Source organism: Ambystoma mexicanum, chromosome 10 (genome assembly GCF_040938575.1).
Source record: "Ambystoma mexicanum isolate Mex_15411 chromosome 10, UKY_AmexF1_1, whole genome shotgun sequence".
Taxonomy (NCBI): Eukaryota; Metazoa; Chordata; class Amphibia; order Caudata; family Ambystomatidae; genus Ambystoma; species Ambystoma mexicanum.
In genome coordinates, this window is record NC_090932.1 from 263,566,385 (window position 1) to 263,592,430 (window position 26,046).

The 26,046-nt window shown below is 46.1% G+C and overlaps 1 protein-coding gene across 3 annotated transcripts in view; it reads left to right on the forward strand.

Moving 5' to 3' along the window:
- The first annotated feature begins 261 nt into the window (after positions 1-261).
- LOC138491340 (opsin-3-like) overlaps positions 262-26,046 on the forward strand; it is a 2,251,654-nt gene continuing 2,225,869 nt past the window's right edge. For 2 of the 3 annotated variants that reach the window (XM_069617819.1, XM_069617821.1), the window contains exon 1: positions 266-776. In XM_069617819.1, coding sequence (XP_069473920.1) covers positions 398-776 — 379 coding nt within the window. In that variant the 5' untranslated portion in view covers positions 266-397. Of the gene's footprint in view, positions 777-26,046 lie in introns of all 3 variants that reach the window. The other variant, XM_069617820.1, reaches the window with a different exon arrangement.

The following is a 26,046-nucleotide window of genomic DNA, read 5'->3' on the forward strand; positions in this document are numbered from 1 at the left end:
ATGTCCTTACCACCAGGTCTGCATGCTGTCCTTGGTGAACTGCATTCTGTGCCCGCTGTCCTGTGGGTAGCGTCCGGCTTGGACTGTGGCAATCCGTCAGGGAGTCGCTTGCCCTCCACTCCATGCGCTGCGCTGCCGCTCGCTGCCCAGTCGCCGCCGAGTGCTCCGCAGCTTGGTTACCCATCCCCCCCGCCCTCTCCCTCTTCCCACGCGCATCCCTCCAGTCCGTGGCAGGTGCGGGCGCACGCGTGTCCACACGGCGGCGCACTGCGCGCCCACACCTGTCCGAAGGCGCTGATTGGCTGCTCGCACTCCTAGAGGATGCGCCGCACCTGGTGCCCAAAAAGTGGCCCGTGCACACAGCCCGGTATAAGAGCGAGCGGAGTTTGCGGGCGGTATGCACCTCACAGGTCCAGTCATGCTGCCGCCTAGCCCGGTACCGGCCTGCGATTCCACGGCCCACGGGAGCCCCTTTTGCAGCGCCCCCGGGGAGCGCCCGGATGCGGGACTTGGCTCCGCGGGCCACGTGGTGGTCGCAGTCTTCCTGGGGATCATTGGGAGCGTGGGCTTGGCAAACAACCTTCTGGTGCTGCTGCTCTTCGGCCGGTACCGGGGGCTGCGCTCCCCCATCAACATGCTGCTGGCCAACATCTCCCTCAGCGACCTGCTGGTCTGCCTGCTCGGCACCCCCTTCAGCTTCGCTGCCAGCACCCAGGGGCGCTGGCTGCTGGGCACCGCCGGCTGCGTGTGGTACGGCTTCAGCAACTCCTTGTTCGGTGAGTACTTTTTTCTTTGACCCACGTGTCGTCCGCTCCTTGTGCACCAGAGGTGTGTGTGTCAAGGCTCCGGCAACACATTTCTAGTGAGAACTGCCACCTTCCTTCAAACTCTGCGCTCTGTGAGAACTTTTGCGCCGCAGTTTCGCCGCGACATCTCTCCTCTCTACCCCAGCCTTATTGCCCCATGGGTGCGGCGGAATGCCGACTCTTTGGCTGTGCGCCTCTCCCGCTCACATGTGCCACTGCAGAGGTGGGCGAGCGCCAGTCCCAGTCAGAATCGCCTGGCACAAATCGGTATTGTTCATGGGCCGCCCTGCTGCCAGCATTTGCCCAGGACCCGGTCCATCAGCCATTTCAAGAACTTGACGGTCCCAGTTGTTCATAGTCTTGTCCAACTTTTCTGCTGCGTCGGGTCCATCTCAGGCCAAGCTGGTAAAAGTCACTGAAGACTGATCTCTGCTGGGTCCCTAAGGTGATGCGAGATCATATGGGGGCGGGGGTTGAGGCCAGCGCACCCCCTTTCACTGAACCTCAATGCACGTTGGCACCTGCGTTCACTTTTATTCTTCAGTTGATGACCCCCTCTATGGTGGGCCCTCGAGCGGACCCCATGCTGACCTTCTCCCAGACTTCACGACTTGGGCGGTAACGGTAACGTTATTAGTGCGGGCGGTATTAGCCCTACCGCCGAACTCCCCGGCGCTAATAGCGCCGGATCACGAGTTTGGCGGTAATGTAAGTCCACATTCCCCACTGAGCCCATTCGGGAATGCCCCATTCCCCATTGGGCTCAAGGGGAATCTTCGCGCTAATACTGCTGGCGGATTTCCCGCCGGTGGTAATAGCGTGAAATTTCGGCGGATTTCCCCCCAGCTCAGAGCTGGGGCAAAATCCGCTGAAGCCCTGATTCGGCGGACCCTTAAATCTGGCGGTAATAGCGCTACCGCCGGATTTAAGGGTTACCGCCGAAGTCGTGATGAGTCAAGAGTTCTGATAGCATCGTGATAAATTGGTGGTATTCAATGGCAAAGCACAGACAGTGTTTGCATTTAGACTTGTCATTGAACTCTGAAAAGATACACTTGTTCAGTTTAACAAGATGACTTCTCAGTGATGTCCTGGGTATGAACTTGTCTTTAAAACAAAAAAACCCGCTAAACACCTATATGTTGCATGTTATCTGATAAGAAAGGTGCGTAGGATGGGGACTTTTACTGTTTTGTGATAGACAACATGTTCTTAACACATGTATTGTGGGCAAGATGAATGACGAATGGACAGCAGATTTCCCTTATAATTGCAATTGTAGATTTCTGCAGCAGAATAATGACATTCATTTCAAATGTATGCTGCTATAATATTTATTGTGAAGATGTGTACTGCATGGAATAAGTGTAAGGTTTCATTGTTTAAACCAGTTAACTTAAAAGTAAAACAAAACAACAAAACAAATCAACGTATGCAACAGACTTTAATTGCTATATCATGGCCAGCATTGTCACCGTTGACAACATGTTCACTATATATATATAAAAAAAAAAGGCAGCACAATTTCGAAAAAAAAGGAAGCCCTGCGAGGAACCGTGCGGTGCAGCCCTGCACTGCCATCCTGGAGCCATGCGCACGCTGCCAGTGCTCTCCGGCTGTCTCTGCCTTGCGCAAGATGTATGATTTGAAATGAAGAGAGATAAGCTCAAATCGTGGCTTACCCACTTATGTGATCCTGGGCAGATCACCTCATCTCTTTGTGCATTGGTACACTTTTTTGGCCAAGTTCGAAATGCATAACACTTCTTTGGTCAATGCAACAAAAGAGGCTTTTTTAAAAACAAAAACAACTGTGTCCTCGTGCCACGCCTCTCCAAGCCTGTGTGACTCCCAGTTTAGAGTTGCCTATGACTTTCCTACTCAGCACCATGTGACTTGTCTCGTCAAAATCATCAAGGACAATCTTGACCTCCTATTCCTCACAGAAACCTGGCTCAATGAAAGTTCAGGACCGGCACTATCTCTGGCTATCCCATCTGGGTACTCCATATTCAGGAAAGACCGCACCTCTCAGAGAGGTGGTGGCGTGGCCCTCATCGCCAGGGAAACCTTTGCTATTAGGGAAATGGCAGGGCAACTTGACCACAATAGTGACTACCTCCCACTCAAAATTAATGTTTCTCCTAACTGCACCATAACTGTGCACATTGTCTACAGACCTCCGGGTCCTTGCACTGACTTCCATGACACCCTCATTTTCGCACTGTCCAACAACATCAAAAAGACTTCCCAGGTCATACTCTTGGGCGACTTCAACCTGGGGCTCAATGACCCGAAGGACCCCCATGCCAAAACCCTCAAGTACACCCTATCCACCCTAGGCTTTGCGCAATCTGTCTCTGACTCCACCCACATCAAAGGGCGCACCCTCGACTGGATCAGTCAACATAACTGTTCACTACTTGTCATGGAAAACACGCCCACCCCATGGTCTGACCACCATTACATCCAATTCAACCTTTGCACCAAAAAAGTGACCAACTCACCTCCCGCCCCTTGCCCAGCCACTCTCGCCAGGAGCTCCCGCCAACTCACAGTCGAGAATTTAGCCCCCTACCTCCGCAACCCGGCCTTGCAGGCCCCATTCTCCAACAACCCAGAAACCCTAGCCAACACATTCAAAGAAGTCATCACCCAAGCAGTCGATGCCGTTGCGCCACTGACCCTCAAAAAAGCCAAGAAAACCAAACACGCTAATTCATGGTTCTCCAAAGAACTCCTTGATCAACGTGCGCAAAAGAGGACTGCCCTCTCCACCTGGAAAGCTAATCCATCAGAAACCACCAACAATGCATTCAAAGCCATCTCTAAATCCTACAAAACTAACATCACCTTAGCTAAAGCTGCTTCCTTCAACGCTAGGATCTATGACGCCAAATCGGGGTCAAAGGAAATTTTCACCATATTCAGGGAACTGGAAAAACCATCCTCTCCTCCTCCCGCTCTCATCAAAGATGACAAATGGTGCAAGAGTATTCAATCCGCAATGCTAGACAAGCTTAACACTCTTCAAACTAAAATTCGTGGCCACCAAAAAGCCCTTTCCCACCTCATAGCTAACCTGCATAGTCAACCCACCACACCCTCCACCACTAATCCCTCTCCATCTTTTGACTTCAAAGATATTACTGAGCACGAGGTCATCGCCCTGCTCAAATCCATCAAACCTTCCAACTGTAAGGGAGATGCCTGTCCAGCCAGTCTCATTAAAGACTCAGCACAGATCCTAGCTCCATTCCTCACAGCATTCATTAATTCATCCTTCCAGTCTGGCCACGTTCCAGCTGGACTTAAGGAGGCCTGGGTACGCCCACTCCTCAAAAAACCCTCGCTGGACCCAACGATCCCGGGGAACTATCGACCTATCACCACTGTACCCTTCCTGCTAAAAATTCTGGACAAAGCAGCCTACCTGCAAGTCCAAAAGTTCCTTGAAGAAAACCGTCTCCTCGGCCTGCGGCAATCTGGCTTCCGCCCACGACACGGTACCGAAACGGCTCTCTTGGACCTAAAGAACCAAATGGACGATCTAAGAGACGCAGGGAAACCTGCTCTCCTTCTGCTCCTGGATCTATCCGCCGACTTTGACCTGGTGGATCACAACACCCTGTGTCACCATCTAGCTACCCAAGCTAACTTTTCCCCCAAAGCTTGCGAATGGATTACCTCCTTCCTCCAAGAAAGGGTCATGAAAGTCTTCTCTGACTCAGCCTGTGCCACCCCTAGCCACATCACCTGCGGTGTGCCTCAGGGCTCATGTATCGCGCCCACGCTTTACAACCTCTTCACCAGGCCACTGTTCAGCATCCTTGACTCCCTGGGCATCTCGTATACAAACTATGCGGATGACACCCAGGTCCTCATCCCACTCACAGGCGATTACCTGGCGGACACTAAAACTCTTACCACCATCTACTCCACTATCCAATCTTGGATGGCAGATAACTGGCTATGCCTCAATAGTGAAAAAACTGAACTCCTCCTCATAGGAGCACCCTCCACGCTGGGGAACCTCGGTGAACAGTACACTTCCTTCACTATCGACAACATTCCCATCAAGGTCTCCAATCATGTGAAGACACTCGGAGTCTACCTAGACTCCGACTTGTCAATGGATAGACAGGTCAATGCCATTGCCTCCTCCTCAGCCTATTACTCGAAAGTCCTCAACGCTGCCAGACCTTTCCTGTCACGCCAGAATTGCCTCACCATTGCTAGGGCAATAATTGGATCTAGGCTGGACTACTGTAATGCCCTACTCGTTGGGACCTCCAATAAGAACCTGGCCAAACTTCAGCTAGTTCAAAACAATGCACTCAGGGCGGCCAAAGGTACAGCGAGAAAAGACCACATCTCAGAAGTCAGAAGACAGGCACACTGGCTTCCGGTGAAAGAGAGGATTGTTTTCAAAACACTCGCCCTCACCCACAAATGCCTCCATGAACTTGCTCCACCCTACCTGACCCAAAGAATCACCAAGCACTCTGCCACCAGACCATTAAGAATGTGCTATACCAACACGATTGTCACGCCCAAATCACGCAAGGTGCGCGCCGGTGGTGCCAGCTTTCCCACTCGGGCCGCCACCCACTGGAACGCACTGCCACCGCACATCAGAATGATTGAATCCCCCCAAGCCTTTCGCAAAGCTGTTAAAACTAAGCTCTTTGTATGAAACGTACCTGACTGCATTCCGTTACTGTATTACGAATATCATGCCTCACCTGCAACTATGCCTGTAATTCTTTATCCATAAGACCTCTGGTCTCATGCATATCTGCTGAATTAAGAATCCAACACCTACTTGTAACAGCGCCTCGATGTCCATGGGCTGCAAGTGCGCTATACAAATGCGAATAAATAAATAAATAAATAAATAAAATGTAAGCCTGTGCATATCACAGCTCCATGTTGGGCATACACGTGTCGCACTAGCAGCATACACGTGTGCAGGCGTGTGCTAGCTCAGAAACATGTACTTGCCACAGTTTAAGGTTGTGCATGTCTCAGCTGCAGCTTGTGAATAACTGTCCGACTCCCTGCAAACAGACGAGGTATTAAGGGGCATGACAATGTGTGGCCATGTATTATAAGGAATAAAATACCCCCTACCATACATAAAAAGGGTATTGCAAGTCACCTTGGAGTTCTGTGACCTTATAAAGGAACTCCACGTCTGCCTCGTTCCTCTATTTGGTCACGGAACGCCTCAGTGACTTGCAATATCCTAATAAGGTACTGTAGGGGGCACTCTATCCCATATATCACAATTCTATCTAGCGCTTTATTGCGGATATCTCACTGCTCTAAGTGCTGTATTATGTTTATTATCCAAATTAACTGTAAGGCACTATAATGTAAAGTAGTCTTTTGTAGTGCATCTCTGAAATGTGTGGTGGCCTTGTAAAGTGTGGTTTTCCCATACATAAAAGCAGGTACTAAACATTTGGGCCCTGATTCATGGAATTATTTACATGTAAAACAGGGATGTGCGTGCCATTCTGCCCACAAACCCTGTCTGACGAATTGCGATTTGCGGCCAGAATGGCACGCAATCTCCGTTTTACATGCAAATAATTCCACGAATCAGGGTCTAGGTGTTCATGAGTGTGGCCCAGAAGTACCAGAGCCCAGAGTATACTGGTATACTTCTTTGGGGCTTATGGCAATGTCCCCTGCGGATGTGCTAGAAGGAAAACCTCAAGATTTACTGGATGAAAGCTCTGAGACACTGGCAAAGGCCCTGGTGGAGCACATTCTGTGATAGAGCCAAAGATGTAGCAGGCTGTGTGATTAGCTCTGAGCTGCTCTCCCAGGATCCTGTGGTGCTATCAGCATCAGACATGAATCACTCTGGTTGCTGTATTCCTGTGTATACTGCAGTTGCTGGTAGATTGAAAAGTTGGGGAAAGGGGCGGCGATTTGGGGCTCCTGAAGAGTCCTATTAGAATTATGGCGATAGGCTGATTATAGTGTTCTGGGTTCCAATCTATGATGATTGTGGAGTGGTGTCACTGTCTTGTGTGTTGGGGAGAAAAGGTTACGGAGACTGACTGACCCAGTCTGGTTCCGATCCTCAAGGTATTCTTGATTAAGGGGTTTTGCACAGGTGTATTACAGATGTGAGTAAGATGGACCGCAAAGGGCCCTACTCTAGTGTGTCCTATTTCTGAGAGCAATGCTCTGATCAGACTTTGAGCCCAGATTTGTGATGGCAAGTATGTTGTTAAAATCCAAGTGGTCAACCCATGGATGTTGCAGGACCCTCCTGGTTGATCAGAGTATTCCTGGTGGGCCTCCGATTCCCGGCCTGCGGTGGCTAGAGGTTGAAAGTGCTACTTAGTGCAGTCCTCACAGGGTGCTGTGCAGGTTTGCACATTGTGGCATAGTGAACAGCCAGACTTTGAGAGATGTTCGGAAGACTTGAGGGTCATCCTCTGCCATCTCGGGAGGATAGCTCAGCGGCAACATGCTCGCCTTGGAAGCAAGATGACACGCAGCACGCAGGTTCGATCCCTGGGTCCGCGCTTAGAAACCTCTGGGTATTGAGCGCGTTATAAATAACCTATCATATCATATTATATCATATCTGAGTTCCACACTGGAAGACAACATTACTCTGACATCATTCACACATAACCATTTACGAGGCCACCTCTTGGGCGTAGGTGAGCTAGCTGCATGGGAAATAAATGCTGCCAAATATCGACATTAAAATAGAGTTGGGTGAGGTGACGTCATCAGGAGTAGATGGAGAGAGAGGATGAGAAAGGAAAATACGCAGTCTTAGGTGTAACTTAACATGTGTGTACCTATTTTCTATTTATTTAACATGCTCATTAGTTTACAAAGAAACCTTTTGCATCGAAGATTTCATCCACATTACAATTGCACACATAAGCAAATTCGAAACCTATTTTGTATGAGAACGTTTTCACTTATACTGCCCGTTGTCATAAGCCATCTCTCTGTCTTTTGCAAAGCGAAAGTAGAGTTGTCTCGGTGACGCTCGCTGATACCTCCCTGACCAGAGAGTACAAGGAGGGACAGCAGAGTGGAGGGAGCCACTCAGTGCCGAGTGACTCATACCCTGTGCAGCGCTGTATTTTTCAGCAATGTTTAAAAGTGTAGTTTCTTGATAATGCTCCTGTTACTTGTCATGTTTACTTATCTCTCATCCGTTTAGCCATCTAGTGCTTTCCAGAGGGCAGTTTTGCACTGTCCTGGGTTTCTCGAAGATCATCGTGTGACATTGCATAGCAAATGGAATTTCATACATACATTTGAGGCTGATATGCAATTCAACAATTATGTACTCGTTTTACACAGCCATCAACCCAGCAATGAATGATTGATTGCATAGCTTAGCAGCAGCTTAGAGATCTATACCGTAACTGGAGTTTTCTAGCCCAGTAATTGATCAGGTTGGCCTATGCATCTATACAGGGTAGTATGACAGGCTATGTCAGTTTCAAGTTCTGCTTGATCCCACTTTCACTGGACTTATGCATGCCTGCAAGGCACTAATGTATTTTCCATGTGACGTGTGCAGCAGATCACGAGTGTGTGGGTTGGTGGGAATATCAGAAGGACAGGAAGTGAGGTTGAGAAGTATAAGGTAGGGATTAGGGTATAGCTACCTGAAACCTGGCCTGTTTTGAACTTTCTCCTATGTCTGCATATGGTACTGCGACCTATGGCAACACAAAGATGTGCTCCTCGAGGTGTGACCCTGCCTTTCCGCGGCTCATTGTCTTCAGATAGAGTTGGCAAGTGGCCAGATTTGGTCGCTGCTTATTTTGCGTGGAATACTGCCACAGTGCAGATTTTCATTGTGAGCTATCAACACACTTGCTGGGCATATCTGTGTGCTCTGGTGCTGGCGGGTGTGGTGGTAGTGTTCTAGATTCCCATGTAATGATGCAATGTTCTTTTGACCTGTGGCAAGAAGGATGTTGCTCACTGAGATGGTACACTCGTGGGGGTTGAGTCTCATTTACTGCTCCAGCCTCTGTTTCCCTGGCGCCCTTGTCTGCATCCTTGGTATCACTGATTCCCTGCAATAATGCACACTCCTGTTTGGAGTCTAACCGGTCATAATCTTTGTCCTGATCATCAGCTATGTCACCATCATTGTCATTGTTGTCTGACTAATTAGTGGGTGGGGTGGCAAAGCTAGAGACCAGACATTTCCAACCTCATGCCACGGTTCAGCAATACCATGTGTGTTTCCACTCCGACCTTCAGTAGATTAGATCTGTGAAAACTCCCTTCAACCCCTGAGGAATTGAAAGTTCAACCTCCTGTCAATCTCAGTGGATGTTCTCCATTGTGAGACAATTCCCAGGCATGTACCTTTACCGCGGAATGTACTTCAGAGCGACTTGTGATGAGGTTGGTGGAATGTGTGTTGGATGACATCTTCAGTTGACCAAATGCGAAGCTGGCCCGGGCAATAATGCAAGCACACATTGGATGATGAGATGCTCTTGCTGCAGCACGAGCATGCCACGTGCTGCACTAGGTGACATGTACAAGCATATTTTTAAAATCAAACATTACATTTTTTCACCTATCATACAAACAAGGGGAGGCAGCATCTGGGCCAAGAATACCATCCAGTGTACAGCTGGTAACAATATTATGTGAACACTGGCAGAGGCAGATTCTGTTGCAAAGGAGGTGGATGGCATCTGGGGGGCACTGGCATTGTAAACTATTTAAGGTCAGTGGTGGCAGGTGAACACTTTGAGTGGAGGGGCATTAACATCTTTCACGAGTTGGCGCAAGTGAACGAGCGTTGTGAGGTGGCCCCAAGTAAGGCAGGGATATTATATCCCAAAGAACATTTTCAAAATAATAGGTTGAAATGCTACATTTTACATCACAATTTGTAAAAGAAAAGGGGAGTAAAAAGGCACACCATTTACAATGTGTTCTCTATGGTAACACATGAACAAAGTCAAGTACATAAGAAATTGAAGGGAGATCTAAAAAGGGATGTGGTCTAAAAAGTGATGGGTGTTGAGTAGAAAGAGAGCTTCATGCTCGAAACCTCATGAGACCCTCCAATCACTGTTTTGGGTTACTCAGCATGATCTCAGGTGGTCTAGTTTGCATCCAATGAAAAGTCCCTCTAGCCCAGTTGGCACACAAATCGATGTCTGTAAACGAAACACTCTCATGCTACATATATAAACAATTCCACCAGGAAGGCTCATTTTGTTAAAAGTGGTAAATGCATGCAGTGGGACACCAAGAACAGCTTGTACGTGTTGTTAGGTCCCCTGCATGCATTTTTCTATTTTTTCAAAAAAAGAGTTAAAAAAGAAAGAGTGTGCACAAGCTGAAATCACCTCCATGCTTCATTTTACTCTGTTTTGTAAACAAATGTAAAAGCCACCTGCAAATTATAATTTGCATATTACATTTACCATCGATTCCTATGGAATCCACCTGTTTTAGCAGATGTTAAACGTAGGCAGATCCCATAGGAATTAATTTGCTTTACACCTGCACGAAAATCTAATCAATGTGTAAAACTAGGTGATATGGCATGCAAAGTGTGCACGAGGAGGAGTGACATATATTTACCCCACCTCTCTACCACTCTGCCTGCAAAAGATTTTTAAAATGCCCCAGAGCGGGGAAACCAGTGTAAAAACTGGCGTAAACCTTTTACGCCTTACTTTTACACCTACTTTACTGTGCCCAGATTTTAAAATGAGCCCCTGTCAATATATCTCCTTCATTCTGAAACTAAATCACTTGCAAGAAGGGGGAGCAGGAAAATATCATCTTGCTGCTTTGCAGAATATCAAAGAGGATTTGGGGAAAATCAGAATCACCACAGGATGTTATGTTTAACAAGTATGTCTGTGAAACTTATTTAAGCTGAAATTCATCTCAGCAGGTCCTGATATGTGCTTCGTCTCACGCAATCACAGGAACTTTAGCTGGCTAGTGAGGGACAGAGGGCAAATAAATGGGTGCTATAATTTTAGCATGGGGTGAGGGAGGGTTCCAAATCCAATGTTTCATGTTTCGAGGGGGCCAGGACTCCCTTAACACCCTTGTAGGTGTGCCCATATTACCTCTCCTCTGCACCTCTCTGGCTACCTCTGCCTGCTGCTGGGATATCACCTCTCTGCTTAAACACATTGGAAAGTACTCACCCACACCCTGCGGGAACTTGCACTGATCCAGCATCTCCCCTCCCCTGGTTTGTAGACACATCCTCCCCAGCATGCACTCCACCTTCTTCTTTGACCAACAGGTCTGGTGCAAGGTCTCCCTGCCCCACATGGCTTCCTCCAATTTTCCAGCTCCCCCCCCACCCCTTATGCACAGTTTCAACCTCTCACCAGCCCTGCACATCCTTGACCTCCCCTTGGCTGACCACCTGGACGTCTGACATAGAAGTTGAGGAGTAGTCCAGCACCTCATCATCTCCACCAGGACACCCACCAAATAAAAGGGCATGCTCTTTATGGTGCCAATGTGGAAAACACAAACCAAGGGGTTCATGTAAGACTCACTTAATGAGAAAATGTTCTCAAAACACTCAAACAGTAGGGATGGTGACTGACTAACACACAGAACAGGAAGACCTCTCGGCTAGTGGAAAAAGAGGCACTAGAAAGTACATGAGCACTTTTTTGTTTTGTTTTGGGGTTACCCAAAAGGAAAAGGAGCAGGGAATAGTACACGAGAAACTTTGTTTTATTTGCATTTTGGTTTAGCATATAAACCTTTTGCAAACACATAAGCATACTATTTATTTATTTTATTTATTTCTTACATTTGTAAAGTGCACTGCAGCCCACAGGCATCGAGGCGCTGTAAACGGAGCATAGGAAGGCTTGATTAAGGGTTACAAAAAAGCCGCCCAAGAAGTGGTCTTAAACATGATACAGTGTTACATATGCAGATTGCTTTGTTGCAGATAGACACACACAATTATATGAAGAGACTAGTCTTGATGGCCTGGTGAAAGGCTGTATGAGAGTCTATTCATCTGATATGCAGTGGAAGGGAATTCCACAGGGTGGCAGCCATAGTGGGGAAGCTGGTGCCACCAGCACAAACTCTGCAGGTTTTGGGCACAGTGATCAAGTTGGAGTATGCCACTCTGGATGGCCTGGAGGCATGGGGTTTGGAGAATCTTTGTACAAGATACTGGGGGGCCAGATCGTGAAGACACTTGTGCGTGAGGGCAAGAGTTTTGAAGATGATTCTTTCCTTAACTGGTAGCCAATGGACCTGTCGCCTGAGGCCCAAGATGTGGTCCCTACGTGATAGTCCAGAATATAAAAAAAGCATACATTTGGCATACAAAAATAAAAGCAAACAAAAGTGTCGTACATTGATGCAATCAGTACATTAACATTACATTGCATAACATCTATCTATACATTTCCAAAAGTCTAATATGTCAGTTAAAAAAAATCTGATATCTGCTACTAACAATAAGACTCCAAATGAATTCTAGCATGATATCTTTTTTAAAAAAACCAGCACATTTCCAGAAGTATAAAACACGTTTACATTGGAGTACTGTGGTTAGATTGGAGTGCTGCACTTAGATTGGAGTGCTGCGTTTAGATTGGAGTGCTGCGCTTAGATTGGAGTGTTGGGCCAGTCAAGAACAGGTGTTTCAAGGTTTCTGTAGCAGAAGCTACAGACGGGAGATTTTTTTTTCCTTTCTTTTTTCTTTTTTTTTTACAAGGGAGACCAGGTTAACATTGAGAATACAGAATAGGACTAACCACTCACACACAAAAACAGAAGTGCTTCAAACAGTGATAAAAAACAACAAAACTACAATTAACTAATGCAATCCTCCAAAGCTCATCTTAACTTGCCAAACGCACTACTGAACCCCTACAAAACCAACCATTTGTGAACATGTTCTATCTACTGCTCTCTCAAAAAACACAAAAAAACAAATTAGCAAGCTGGACTTTATAAAGACCCTCGAGACTTTTTTAAGAAGGCTCCATTACTTGTATTAGCTGGCCGAGCTCCCCTTTCCAATCTCTGGATACTCAATGAGGCAGCAGTTTTTGAACTCCACCGTGAGTCAAACTTTTGACAAAACCCGCAGGAATGCCACAGGGCGACTCCGAGCCACCCAGTAGAGTGCAGCCTTTTTTGCAGGGCACGAGCAACCATAGGAAAAGTCATGTTGTTTATCTGGGGATTACCAAAGGGGCAAGATAATTTGCTTGATCATATATGGCATGACTATGCTGTTCACCTGCACATGGCAAGATTCCTATGGCATTATTTCAACTGGTATGTTCAATTATTTTAGTAGCTAACATTAAAGGTGCATAGTCATTTTCTGAGGCAATGTGAAATTACAGGGAAACTTTCTCAGGGTAATGAGGAGCCATGACCACAAACATATCTTGGGCAATCTGGTCATTGGCATGGCCATGTGAAAAGTGACAAGCTAGCACACTGAATAGAACTCTGGCATATTTGCGAGCACCATTGCATATTGAACTAATATCCTTAGCAGTTTAGCACCTGACATGGAACATGCGCACATTAGTAGCAACCCGATACATTTGAGAGCACGTTGATTAGATTTCCTGCACTCTCGCTTATTGAGAAACTCTCAGATACTTTGGAAGTATTCTGGCATATGGCAGTGGTATAGGCATCATGATATATAAACACAATTCTGATTGCATTCAATTTCCTAGCAACTCTGAGTGCACTGTATTAATTAGCTGTCACAGGCCTGTCCTGCTCCTCCAACACCCCCACGCACTCAGACACAAATAATACACAGGTGACCTGTGCATGGGAGGGCTGCTCACTGCTCACCCCTCCTACCCCCAGGTGTGGCGCTAATCCTTATATGCTTTAAAAATAATTATAATTATTAGTGTATTGGTATATTACACACCTTTCACTTACATCCTTTCCAGTAGAACAAACAAAGAAAAAAAAAACAAGTTAAAACTTTCCCCCATCAGATATTTCATTCCAGAATTGCAGAGCAGCAAAAATAAACGTTTTTTTTTACACAAATGGAGTAGCTAACCCATTCGCCACCCATGAAACAGCATGTAGAGTAACACAAAGGTCCATGGAAGGGAAACGGGGAAAGAGTTATTTCCAGAGTTGCAAAATGGTGTCTCAGTCTTGTCTGCAAGGCAGTCCCTGGTCTTGGTGATCCAGTCGAGTCATCTGCTGTGTACCTTCTCAGGAGGGGCGGCGAGGTGGCCCAGCTGCTTGAGGCATGAAACGCATTCCACAGCGCTGCGGCCTTGCATGGCACTGTTCAGCTGTAGCCCGGTCCGCTCTCACGGCATCAGAGGGGCCTCAGAGAAAGCCACAAGAGAATGCAGTATCAGAGTTGGTAACACTAGCACATGAAGAGACTAGTGAACTGTGTTTCCAGGCATAGCAATTAAAACTATCTTGTGTTGCTTGTACACAATTCAAGCCAGTGAAACTATGCCAGTGTGCAGAACTATACTGACAGAATGTATTTGCCAGGACTTTTCTAATGGGCAGATGCACTGGCCTTGGAGCAATGCTGCTGTGCGAGTTAAAACTCACCTGTTTTCCTTTTGAACGACTTCAACATCCCACTGGTTTCTGTTCAGTTTTTAGGTGTGTGTGGATAATTGACAATGCAATGCACTATTTGTCCCCATTGTTTTGAATAATGTTGGGTAGGATTGCCTCCCCCGGGTCCATCTGAGCCTGAGATGGTAAATACTTGGGGCCAGCACTAGGTGTGTGTGATGCTCCCAGAAGTTCCAGTTGAGCACCATAGCCTGACAGCACAGCAGAGTGATAGGCAGCGTTTCCTCCATAACACCAGACAGCTCAACGCACCTGCTCTCACAGCTCTATCTGCTTTTATTAAAAACACACCTGTGCTTTCCGCACCTCTGTGTGTACTTGGGAGAGGCATGCGACATCATAGGGCTAAAAATACAATCACATTGTTAGGAGAACGGCTTATTATTTATTTGTGGGTTAGAGGCGCAGCACATTGTCTTAAGACCTCTTCCACAGCAGTGGCATGTCCAGGGAGGGGCCAGGTGTGGCAGGTACTACCCCTGGAATCTGATTGGGCACACCAGGTGCCACCCCATTATCCTAAGGTGTGATCATTATGTATGTGTTTGCGCTCGTACTTCATGCCACCCTTGCAGTCAGTGCAACTTCTGGGCCGCCACAATCAAAAGACTCTGGACACGCCACTGTTCCACACACTCTTTGTCAGACCTGCAGTCACCCAGTCATTACTGCAGCAAACACAGCAGAAAATGTAAATAATTCTGCCTTCATAAGCATTTTTTTTTAAAAACAGACTTCAGCATCCGTTGTTCTGCTGGAACTCCAAATCATGTTTTTTTCTGAAATCCAGACCGTTTTCTCTCACAAGCATTTATTTGAGTGTGTCATATATCCAGGAAGATGTTAGCTTGTGTAAATTTGGATTCATGTCATGAATTTGAAATGTTTTGACTATGCACGTGCATATTATTATGTAAGGTGTCTGAGAGCAACCAGTATCATAAAACTGATTAAAAAAAACAAAACACTAAAAAATAAATATATATATTTCCAGGAAGCTAGCTTGACGTTAAGCAGTCGCCACAGAGCCAGCCTGCACTTAGCAAGTTTGCCTCCCAGCAGTGTCTATGAAGCCTCCCGTCCTCCTGAGGTTTATATATTAAGTGTCATTAAATTGGACAATCCAACCCTATTATTACAATGTTCTGACGAAGGAGTGATCCTTCACGAAGCATTATATAAATCATTATGTTATTACAGCCTGGCTTGAAGAGCCTTTCTGGTCAAAGGGGCGTGGCTTACCTATGCATGGCTTTCTCGTCGCAGTGTGGCTCGAGGGTGAACTTTAGTCACCTGAGAGCACAGCAGGGCGGTGCGGGGGAGGCAATTTGGCTGCATTTCACTCACCATCTGCTAAAAAATCAAACCCATGTTTACCATTCGTAAATATGAGATTGAATACCACGCGGGACCAGATAATAGAAAACTGCACGGGTTCAAGTGCAGTTGTGCATGGTACTAGCACCTAGACAAACATTGCAGCCCTGGGAAAACTTTGCATTGGTGGAAAAATACAATAAAATAATGTTTTTTGCACTAGGCCAATGTTTGACGTTGTGATAACACTGCAAAATTGCCGTTGCAGCGTTACAGTGTTTCTGTAATACCACGCCTGTTCTCTTTTTGACCAGTTCTCAAGTTGCATATTTTTTTTAATTTTTTTTGTAGATGTGGTGTAAAAAACAATCCATTATTTATTAGCGACCCATTATCTGGATCTGAACTCGGACAGCAGATCCCGAATGGTGAAGTACACTTGAAGAAAAATCCCCTTCCACCATCACCGAAGTGCACCACCGCATTCAACAAAAACAGTTATGCCGAAACAGCAGAAGAAAATATTTTCCATTGATTTGCCATTCTCCTCTGGGTTAGAATCGGCAGTACCCTATTAACCTTATTTAGTGCCCGTCGTACTCTGTTGGAGTAGCCGTTGAAGAGAAACGTAAGATTATTTTGTAAAGAAAATAGTAACATTGTGGTATTGAACAACGTACATACATGATTTGGGGCGAACATTAACATATCTTTTATGAAGTGTGCACCCCATTCCATAGGTGTTGCTAGGTCTGGAAAAGATCTGAGGCTACGTTAATGTCGGGACTGTAGAGACTCAGGGCTAGCTAGCTTTTTGGTTCTAGCTTCTGAGATTCTATCCGGGGATACAACCAAAAGACCCAGGGCTTTAGCCCCTCCAAGACCTGCCGCCTAGCAACGCCTCGGCCCCTTTCCCGTTGAGGAACTGAAGCAGGTAGGGGAGAGGAGTTCACAGGAATGCATATGCCTTTCATCCTGGTGGCTACTAGTCCCCGTGCACTTTGGCCAGTGTGCTTGAGAGTGCACCTTTACACACTTGGCTCCATTGGTCACCCTCATTTAGGGCCACAACACTCCTTCAAAGAGTTACGTATAGGGGTGGGGCACGGGTTATTGCAGATGGAAGTTTGAAAGCTAGAGTGGAGAGCAGCAGTCAGCAAGAGGTGGAAAGCAGGCAGAATAAAATTGGTGTGGAGAAACTGGTGTGAGGTAAAAGTAGGCGAGGCGGTGTGCAAGCAGCAGTGGTGCCATCAAGTGAAGTAAATGGACGCCGGCAATTCATTAGCCGGTCTTAAATGAGTGAGTTTATTTAAATGACCACTAATGAACCTATCCCACTCAGTGCCCAATCTAGACTAAATACTCCAACCAACACTGCAGACCTGTGAACTCACACAGCTCATTAGAGATGGGCGTGCTTCCATCTGAAGAGAACACGATAAGTTTCTTTCACGCACAATCCAACACAGTCTCCTTCCTAAACAAAGCAGAGCAACCAACCATAGAAGGAAGTGTCACTGGGTGATACACTTAGGAATGCACTCGCTTGAGGTCCAGACCCAAGCTCCACTTCCTTTACTGCAAACGGTCTCCCCCCCAACATCTCCAGCTGATGCCATTCCACGGTGGCCTCCTGACGTCATTCCTGTGTTCATCAATGCACATGCCAATATGCTTTATAAGATACATCAATACATTAGATCCACATCATGTGCAACCATGCCTGTTACATTGCCCAGGATGCTGTATCCAATTACTTGTGCACAACATAATGTCCCACCTGAGGACTGTGTCTGACCCTTGTGATTGTTTCCTATGTACTTGCTTTCTGGTTAAAATGACAACCCATACCTTCAATAAATACTAGTACAATATATCGTCAACATCTGGTGAGGTTAACTCTGCAAATTGTCTGAAAGCCAGTGGAGATGTATGAAGCCAAATGACATATTAAGATCATAGAACAGATTACAAATAACCTAAAACATGCAAAATATACTTATTACCTGGAAGAATGAGACCTATTCTGAAATTCCAACTGATGTAGTCAATGAATGATTCAGAATACCTACAAAAATGTGACATATTTGATGTCTCCCCACTCTCAGCCTTTCTCTTTAACACTACCTCCTTCCTCCGTCTCTGTGAATTCCTGATTCTCTGCTACCGAACTTCATATTTCTTTGAAATGTTTAGTTATTAGAACATAGCTTCACCATGTAGGTGCCATGGGCTACTATGTCTGCATGCTCTTTCTGAGCTCTTGTCATACATTGTATGCCATAAGGTTAGTTCAGTGAGTCAAGTGCTTTCCCAAGACCTCTGTTCGGTTTCCTGGACACAGGGTTGAACCCTGAGATAATCACCTCAGTATCTCATCCTTCTGTAGCTAATACATTGAAACATGCCCCTTCCTCTTACCCACCCGACTGCCGGATTGGCATCCACAGATGACCTCCAACAACTCAGTATGGCATGTTTGTCTTGCCAGAACCATCACTTTTACCCCATTCCCCTTGGCCCCCACTCTCTCTCACATACCTCTAGCACCCAAACACACAAAGCTCAGAGGTAGAGACTGCCCCACACCCTCTACTACTCATGCCTCGCCACCCCTACACTACTCCACCATCCTCACTTTTACCAGCCCCTTCTCCTGGACCTCCCTGTCACCCATGCCCCCCTCCTCCCTCTTTGAACACAACCTTTCCCCCTCTTCACTCACAGCTCTGCCTAGACATGACTCCCCGACAGCACAATGGCCAGCACACCCCCCTCTGACCTTGGTTCTGACGCCTATCCTCTCGCGAAGGATGACCACTGCCCGGTCACTCTTAGTGCTCTTGATCTGCACATCACACTCTTCACTCCCACCTACTGATTCAACTTAAAACATCCAACACTACCCCTCCAGTCACACCAACTGACATGGTCCTACCACCCACACTGTCCTCCCCTGTGACCCACACCTACCCATCAGCCACCTTAGCCGACCAAGTCCTCCCAGGCCAGGATACAGGTGGATGCTCCCTCCTGCCCGCGCTCTTCCCATCTAGTCACCTTCCTCCTTTCTCCTTTTCAGTGCCTACTCTGTGGCCAAAATCACACACAGCATGTTCGACCTCTCGTCACTGAATCATGGTTCAAAGATGATTTCAGGCCAATTGCACACAAAGCATTCCCTCCCGACTACTTGCTCATCTCCCATAACAGACCTTCCAGAGGAAGCAGAATATCCATCCTCCAAAAACCTCACATCTCCATCACACTCACCAAAACTCAGCCCTGCACAGATAACTGTGAATCCCTTCTAGACAAACTGTCTGCCACCCAATCTCTCACAGAGCTTCCTATTATTCTACATGCCACCAGGATATGACAGACATTTTGTCAACAGCCTCTGTGACTCACTAGCAACCTCACTTGTTAACCACACAGCATTCACCCTACTGGGAGACGTCAATATCTGGTTTGCCGTGCCAAACATCTCCATAACTCAACCCTTGGTCGACAGACTGTAGGCACTCAACCTTTTTCCTAGCATCCCACAGGACCCACCAACTTTGCAGGCCACACACTCGATGCAATCTTCAGCTCCTCAGACCTCATCTCAGTGTCCACCTGCAAACCTCTCCGATAGACAGACCAGTCAGCCTTACCTTACTATCTCTGTACATCACCCCCTCCTCCCAAGGCCCCCCCTGCCACTCCATGTGATTTCAAATTCTAGAAAAAGGTCAGTGTACTACCTGACCTGGCTGAAACCCTGCTGCGCACCCTCCCTGCATTCCTGGCCACTGTTGGACCCATACCCATTGAGTCCTTTGACCCCTGGCTTAATGACTCTCTCGTTCCTCTAACCCCCTCCAACACCGCTCCCTCACGCAAAGGACCAACCGCCAAGTAGTTCACCCACATCTGAAGGCATTCAAAACCCCAAATCACTCCCTCAAGTGCAAATGGCGAGCCTCCAGAACCCCCTAAGGAAGCCGATGTTCACCCACCATCACCGAAACTACAAATCAGAGATCCAAAAGGCCAAAAAGCCTATTACAATATAAGAATACTAAACTGCTGCAAACAGGAGCAAAGAGTTCCACAGAATCATCATGAAATTCATGAACCCTCCCTGCACTTCTGCCCTGACCACCTCCCGCAAACACTATGCAATACCCTCTGGGAACACTTCCACAGCACAGGCCTAGACACAATGGCCAACCTTAATGCATAACTTTACAACCTCACCTCTCGTCCATCACCCGATCTCCAAGAGTCCATTATCCCCCACCGGAAGTCCTTCTTTCGGCTCTTTCAACTCTATCTCGAGAGAAACTACTATCCAGCAGCTTGCCCTCTGTCTCCCCTATTGACCCGTGTCCCGCCTCTCTCCGGAAAGAAATATTCACCTTCACTTGTGCAGGAAAACTGGCAAGATCCATTATTAATAACTTGCTCTCATCTGGCTTTGTCCAAGGACCATTCAAAACCACACATGTCAAATCCCTTCCAAAGAAAGCATCCCTCAACCCTCTCCAACCAATCAACAATAGGCCCATCCACCAACACCAGACAGATTCTAGGCACAGCTCATAGACCATGCTGCATACTCACAGCTCAACTGTTTAGTTGAATCTGACAACCTCCTAGATCGAAATCTTGCCACTACCAGCTTAGGTTTCTGAAATGCGTCTTCCCTTACCTCTCGTACCCTAAAGGACTGGCTTCAATTATGTGCATTGTTATGTCTGGACTTGACTATGCAAATTCCATCCACCTGGGTACTCCAGCCTATCAACTAAACAAACTCCAAAGAGTCCAAATGGCAGCTGCAAGACTGATTCTTTCACTGGGATGAAGAGATCACATCTCACCTGCTCTCCGCACCCTACATTGGCTCCCAATTGGATGAAGGGCCTCCTTCAAAATGTTGTGTATTACTCAACGAGCGGTGTGCAAAGCTGGCCCTTATACCTACAAAACAAGATTATGCCCTATTTCCCATCTCGCACCCTAAGGTCTAGCACAACCCTCCTCCTGGTGGTCCCTGCCTCCAACTCAAGCAGGATTAGAGGGTCTCCCTACTCAACCCTGGCGCTGACACTGTGGCACTCATGGACTCTGCGCATCTGAGACAGCCAAGACTATACGGCCTTCTGGAAAGCACTGAAAACCTGGATTTCCCCTAAATTAGATAAGGGACCACTTTGGCCACTCAACCTACCACCGATGGCCTGAACTGGCTGGAACTGCACCAAGACGGGAAGGTAAGAACTGTCAGGACCAGAAGCCGGCTCAAATGGCTGGTCCATTTGACGTAGAATAATGCGGACACACCATCATCGCTAACCTTGCTACAATTGCTACTTACCAAATAAATAAACAAACAAACAATCTCAATGCCCACATCTCCAAACCCACGACATAACAACACTGATGCTCTATGCTATGACTGGACTTGCTCTGGGCCCCAACCATACATGCACCACACTCTAAGAACAGGAGATGCTTATCCCCACCCATCTATCCTGAAACCAATACCCTACCTCCTAACCTAGGCCCTGATAGCACTTATGTCCTTCATCTGATCATCATTTTCTTTCTCTGACTATGCACTCCATATCAGTCCAGGAGAGGACAGCCTCTGTCAATCTTACTATCTGTAAATCAGTGCACAAATCTACAACACAGAGTGCAATTGCATTTATGCTCTAAACAAACTAATGGACATAACTACAATTGCAGAACCTAACAGCACTTATTTTCAAACATTAAGACTGGACCAGATCTTAACATCCATCTAGCATACAAGGTGATCTCTGATCAAGCCAGGTTACCCTGATCTTCCTAGGAACTTATGCAATGAACTCCTTTTCCCGGGGCACAGTATCAACCTCGCTTGGTTAGAACTGCCTGAGTCTCCTGTATATACACACTACACTCTCCGATCGGAGGAGCTCTCAAGCACTCATAGCACCCGGAAGGGACATTAATGTGATACAATTCCACAATTTCAAACCATAAACTAGGATAGGAATACCCACCCAAATGCCACAAACTATGACTCAGGACCCAGAAAACGGGCCCACCAGCACTTCTAACCATGCTTCTGGAACAGACAGACTCTGTCTCACCTCATGGGAAGGGACACTGAAGTAGGCGAGGAATCTGACACATGCCTACTCACCTCCATGAGCACCTCAACAGTCTTCAGAACACATCTATACCCCTCAAAAATAAATTGACCTAGCTGCACACAATATCATACACAAGCGCCACCTCCGCCAGAATGCAGACCTGAGGTCAATAGTCTTGCTGCACAAATTCTACTGATCTCACACAGCCATTGCACCACACCTACCATTATAATGCAGCTACACAATGCACTGGTTGCACGCACACTGAGTGCTCCCAAGCACTTACACTACCCTATTGTCTCTAGTGACCCGGACTACGGTCCCCGAGGGTGTTCAACCCACAGCGCTTTCAGATCATACCAATGGTATATAAGACGCTATACATATGCACAAATAACATAACATAAACATGTTATGTTTTTCCATTACTTTTGTACTTCTCAACCAAGTCTTCAGCAGATTATATTTTCTGGAAGAAGTGATTGCAGAAAGCAATACTATCCATGTAGCAGCAGAAGTAGTAACAGTAGTAGGAGCAGTAGCAATAGTAGCATCAGAAGTAGTGGTAACATTAGTAGTAGTAGCAGTAGGAACAGTACCAGCGGTAGGGGCAGTGGTAATAGGAGCATTACCAGTAGTAGGAGCAGTAGTAGTGATAGCAGCATAAGTAGTCATGACAGTAGTAGTAGTAGGAGCAGTACCAGTAGAAGGAGCAGTAGTGGATGGAGCAGTAGAAGTAGCAATAGTAGGAGCAGCAGTAGTAGTAGTAACAAAAAGGTTATTAAGTTCAAACTGATTATTAGAAAAATACAGTTGCAAGGTGCTGTACCCAATATCAAACAATGACAAAACATTAATCAAATAAAACAGAGCAGAGACAAATCACCTCATGATTACAAGATAAAACAATGGTCCTCATTACAACCCAGGCGTTAAGGGGTTAACGGCGCCGTAAATGGTGGCGGCGTCGTTAAACCCTTAACGCCTGATTACGGGGTCCCTTTGCGGGTGGCACTTTAATGCCTGCTTTTAGCAAGCGTTAAAAAACCAATCCGCAAAGGGATCTAGGAGCTAATTACGGCACCATAATTTACGGTGCCGTAATTAGCGCCTTCCCAAGTCCTGTAAGAAGATTCAATTCAACACTACAGCTAAGTCAATGCCTAGTCTGGGATACTGAATGGAAACCCTTATTGATATATCTTTATGTCCAGTTCATGAGTTCTGGATGACTACCCCTATATAACAGCCCTCTCTTGGAATCCCCCTGACCCCACTGAGCCAAGAAGTAGTTCTGTTTTGCAAGTTTAAAAGGTTTATTTGAGAATGTAAACAATATATATATATCACACTTTATAATAAATTAATATCTGATAGTACACTTAGACGTATGATGTTGATCAACAATGGGTAATCTGGCACTAGCACACTTCTTTACAATCAATGAGGAGTTAGTATAGGATGGATCAAGTAGCAAAAATACTTTTATGATTTCAAATGAAAAGCAATGACGAATAAAATGCAGTACAGAAATACTTGAGATGATTTTAGCAAAAAATAAAATAATCACTTTTTCTCTGGCAATTCACCCCCCCCCCCTATGCAATGTAAGAAAGGGAAGGAGATGGAAGTAACACACACAGTTCTTAGGAATGCAATCAAATATAATTCAGTTCACCCCAGCAAGCTTAGACCACAGATAGAAGTTTGAAACACAGGCCCAAAATGCTTTTAAAAGGTGATGGCAATGAAGTGAGAAATATGCCGAAAATAATTTTAATTACCTTTAGGAGGTTCAAGGTGAGTGAGAGATACTTGGGATGAGTTCAGGCTCACTTTAGCAATGATTCAGAGATGGTTCTTAAGATGCAAACGAATTTTAGCAGTTCAGGCAAAAGCTTTTTACAAGTAAAGAAATCGGGCCAAATCGCAAATCGCGGCAAAATTTGCGAGTGTGTGAATCGTGATTGCGGTAAACCTATAAGGAGTAGCAAATCGGTGCTAAGCTTGGTGAAAAGCTGAGATACTAAGCTTTCAGAGGAAAGTTAAACCAAGTTCCTAGCCCAAACGGTTTCAGAGATACGGACGATTAAATAAAGGTAGTTTTTCGGATTTAAAGTAAACTCAAAATGACAGGTGACAGCTTGCAGCTTCAGAATTGACAAGTGACAGTGGTGCAGCTTTACAAAATGACAAGTGACAACTTCTAGGAGGCAGTTCTGGTTAGATTAAAATAGTTTGGATTAGATTATTTTAACTAAGAGATTGGTTCTGCAAAGTTCTGCTAGGTACTCACAATATATTTTTGAAATAGGCCTCGCCACGGATCTGGTCAGGTTTCGGACTGGACTCCAGTTCTGGTCTCGGCACTTCACAGTGATCTGGGTCAGCTCTCTGGTTCTTCTAACAGTGGTCTGGGTCACTCTGGATCTCTGGCCTCTGGTTCTGGATACTGCTCTGCTTTCTCTGGGTACATCACTGCTTCTGGATCTTTCTGGCACCGGGTTTCAGGCCAGAATCAACAGCTCAGCCCGGCTGTGAATAGTCTGCAAATGATTTTGGGCCTGCTGACAAATACTTTTGCTTGCAGTGGGCCTTCTTGGTTCAAAGTTCTGTAGTCTCTGTTTAGCTTGGAAGTCTAAGTCTAAGTGTAGGATCTCTGTATGTGAAGTCATCGGTCAGCATGCTCTGCAGTAAATGGAATTGAATCTCTCTACCTGTCCCAGCAGTCTCTTTTTATGTGTTTTGAAAATGGGTGTGTGCCTGGCCTAGCTAAGCCTGCCCCTCTCTACTTGTCATTGGCCCAATTCTCCCCTCTCCCATGATTGGGGGAAGGAAATGTGAGTCAGAGTGATGCTGTAGGTTTTATGGGTCAGAGGATCCTCCCCTGGTCAGTTTGCCCACAAATCTATATTTGATTCAAATACATATTGCACAGATACACAGTTGTTTAAAATGACATGCACCCATCACATATCACATGAGGTATACTCTGTTCAAACTCTGCTCTTCCTGGGGGCTTGCATTCAGAAATGGCAACATTTTGCACTTTTTAACTGGTTTTGCAATATCGTACATTTACCCAAATTTACACACATGTGCGCAAGGAGTGTGGACATTAATTGATGAAGTGTCAGATTTTTAACATGCAGACATTTGGAGTGAAACCCTATTTTCCGCTAGCAACCCCCCAGATCATACTACCGGGTCCTAAAACCTCTTAAAATGTGGGCAGAAAAATCACAAGAATTATGGTATCATTTAGCTAATTTTGACAAGTCCGCACCATGAGTTATACATCTTTCTTAACATCATATTCTGGCCAACAGGGGTGTGTCTTCCCAGGTTGCATTGTGGAGAAACCAGTCTATCCACTTTCCTTAAGCACAGCATGTCCTCAGAGGGGTCTGCCCCTCCCCGTTTCTGCCAAGAGGAAGCCACTTTTACGACGCCCCCAATATAACTTCTGCCTGAGTCAAGGAAGGGCTTTGTTCAAAAGGAAGCCATTTACGATCCCCCAATAAACCATCTGCCTGGGCCCAGGACAGGCCTTTGTTCAACTCCCTGTAGCTGCTCCACCCCTAATCTAATCAGAGAGGTGACAACTCATTTTGGCAAGAGGAAGAGTGGCTGAGCAGGTTTTAACTCCTGTGGGGGTAGATGTCAGGCAGAATTCAGTTTCATTAAGCCAGGTTTCAGTTAAATGTCACTTTTTGTCCCCCAGTTTAAGTCTATTACGATTTTTACATACACATTAAATAATGACTTCCTTCAAGTCATTTCAGAGTATAGTTTTACATTGTATCCACCTCTTAGCAAGTCTTTCCTTGGTCTGGTTTTGTTTCATTTGTTCAGTTTTACACAAAAGTCTGGTGGTTTTAAAACGCCGGCTTTCTGATAGTGGTGAGTACTGGTAATGCAACCATTTTTGGGATTTAAGAAAATGAATTCCCCACAGTTCTAGGTTGCTTTTGGCAATCAGCATTGCCATTCCCAATGGTTTCAGGCTACTGTGTGGGTAGCCCAATGGTGGTTTTAGGCAGTGCCCTCCTGTGCTCACAACCTAGGCAAAAATGGGTGGCAGCCTATTCTTCATGCATTTCCATGTGCATTTTCTGGGAAGTTCTGGCCATCATGATGTTTTCCATGCCAGTACTGCA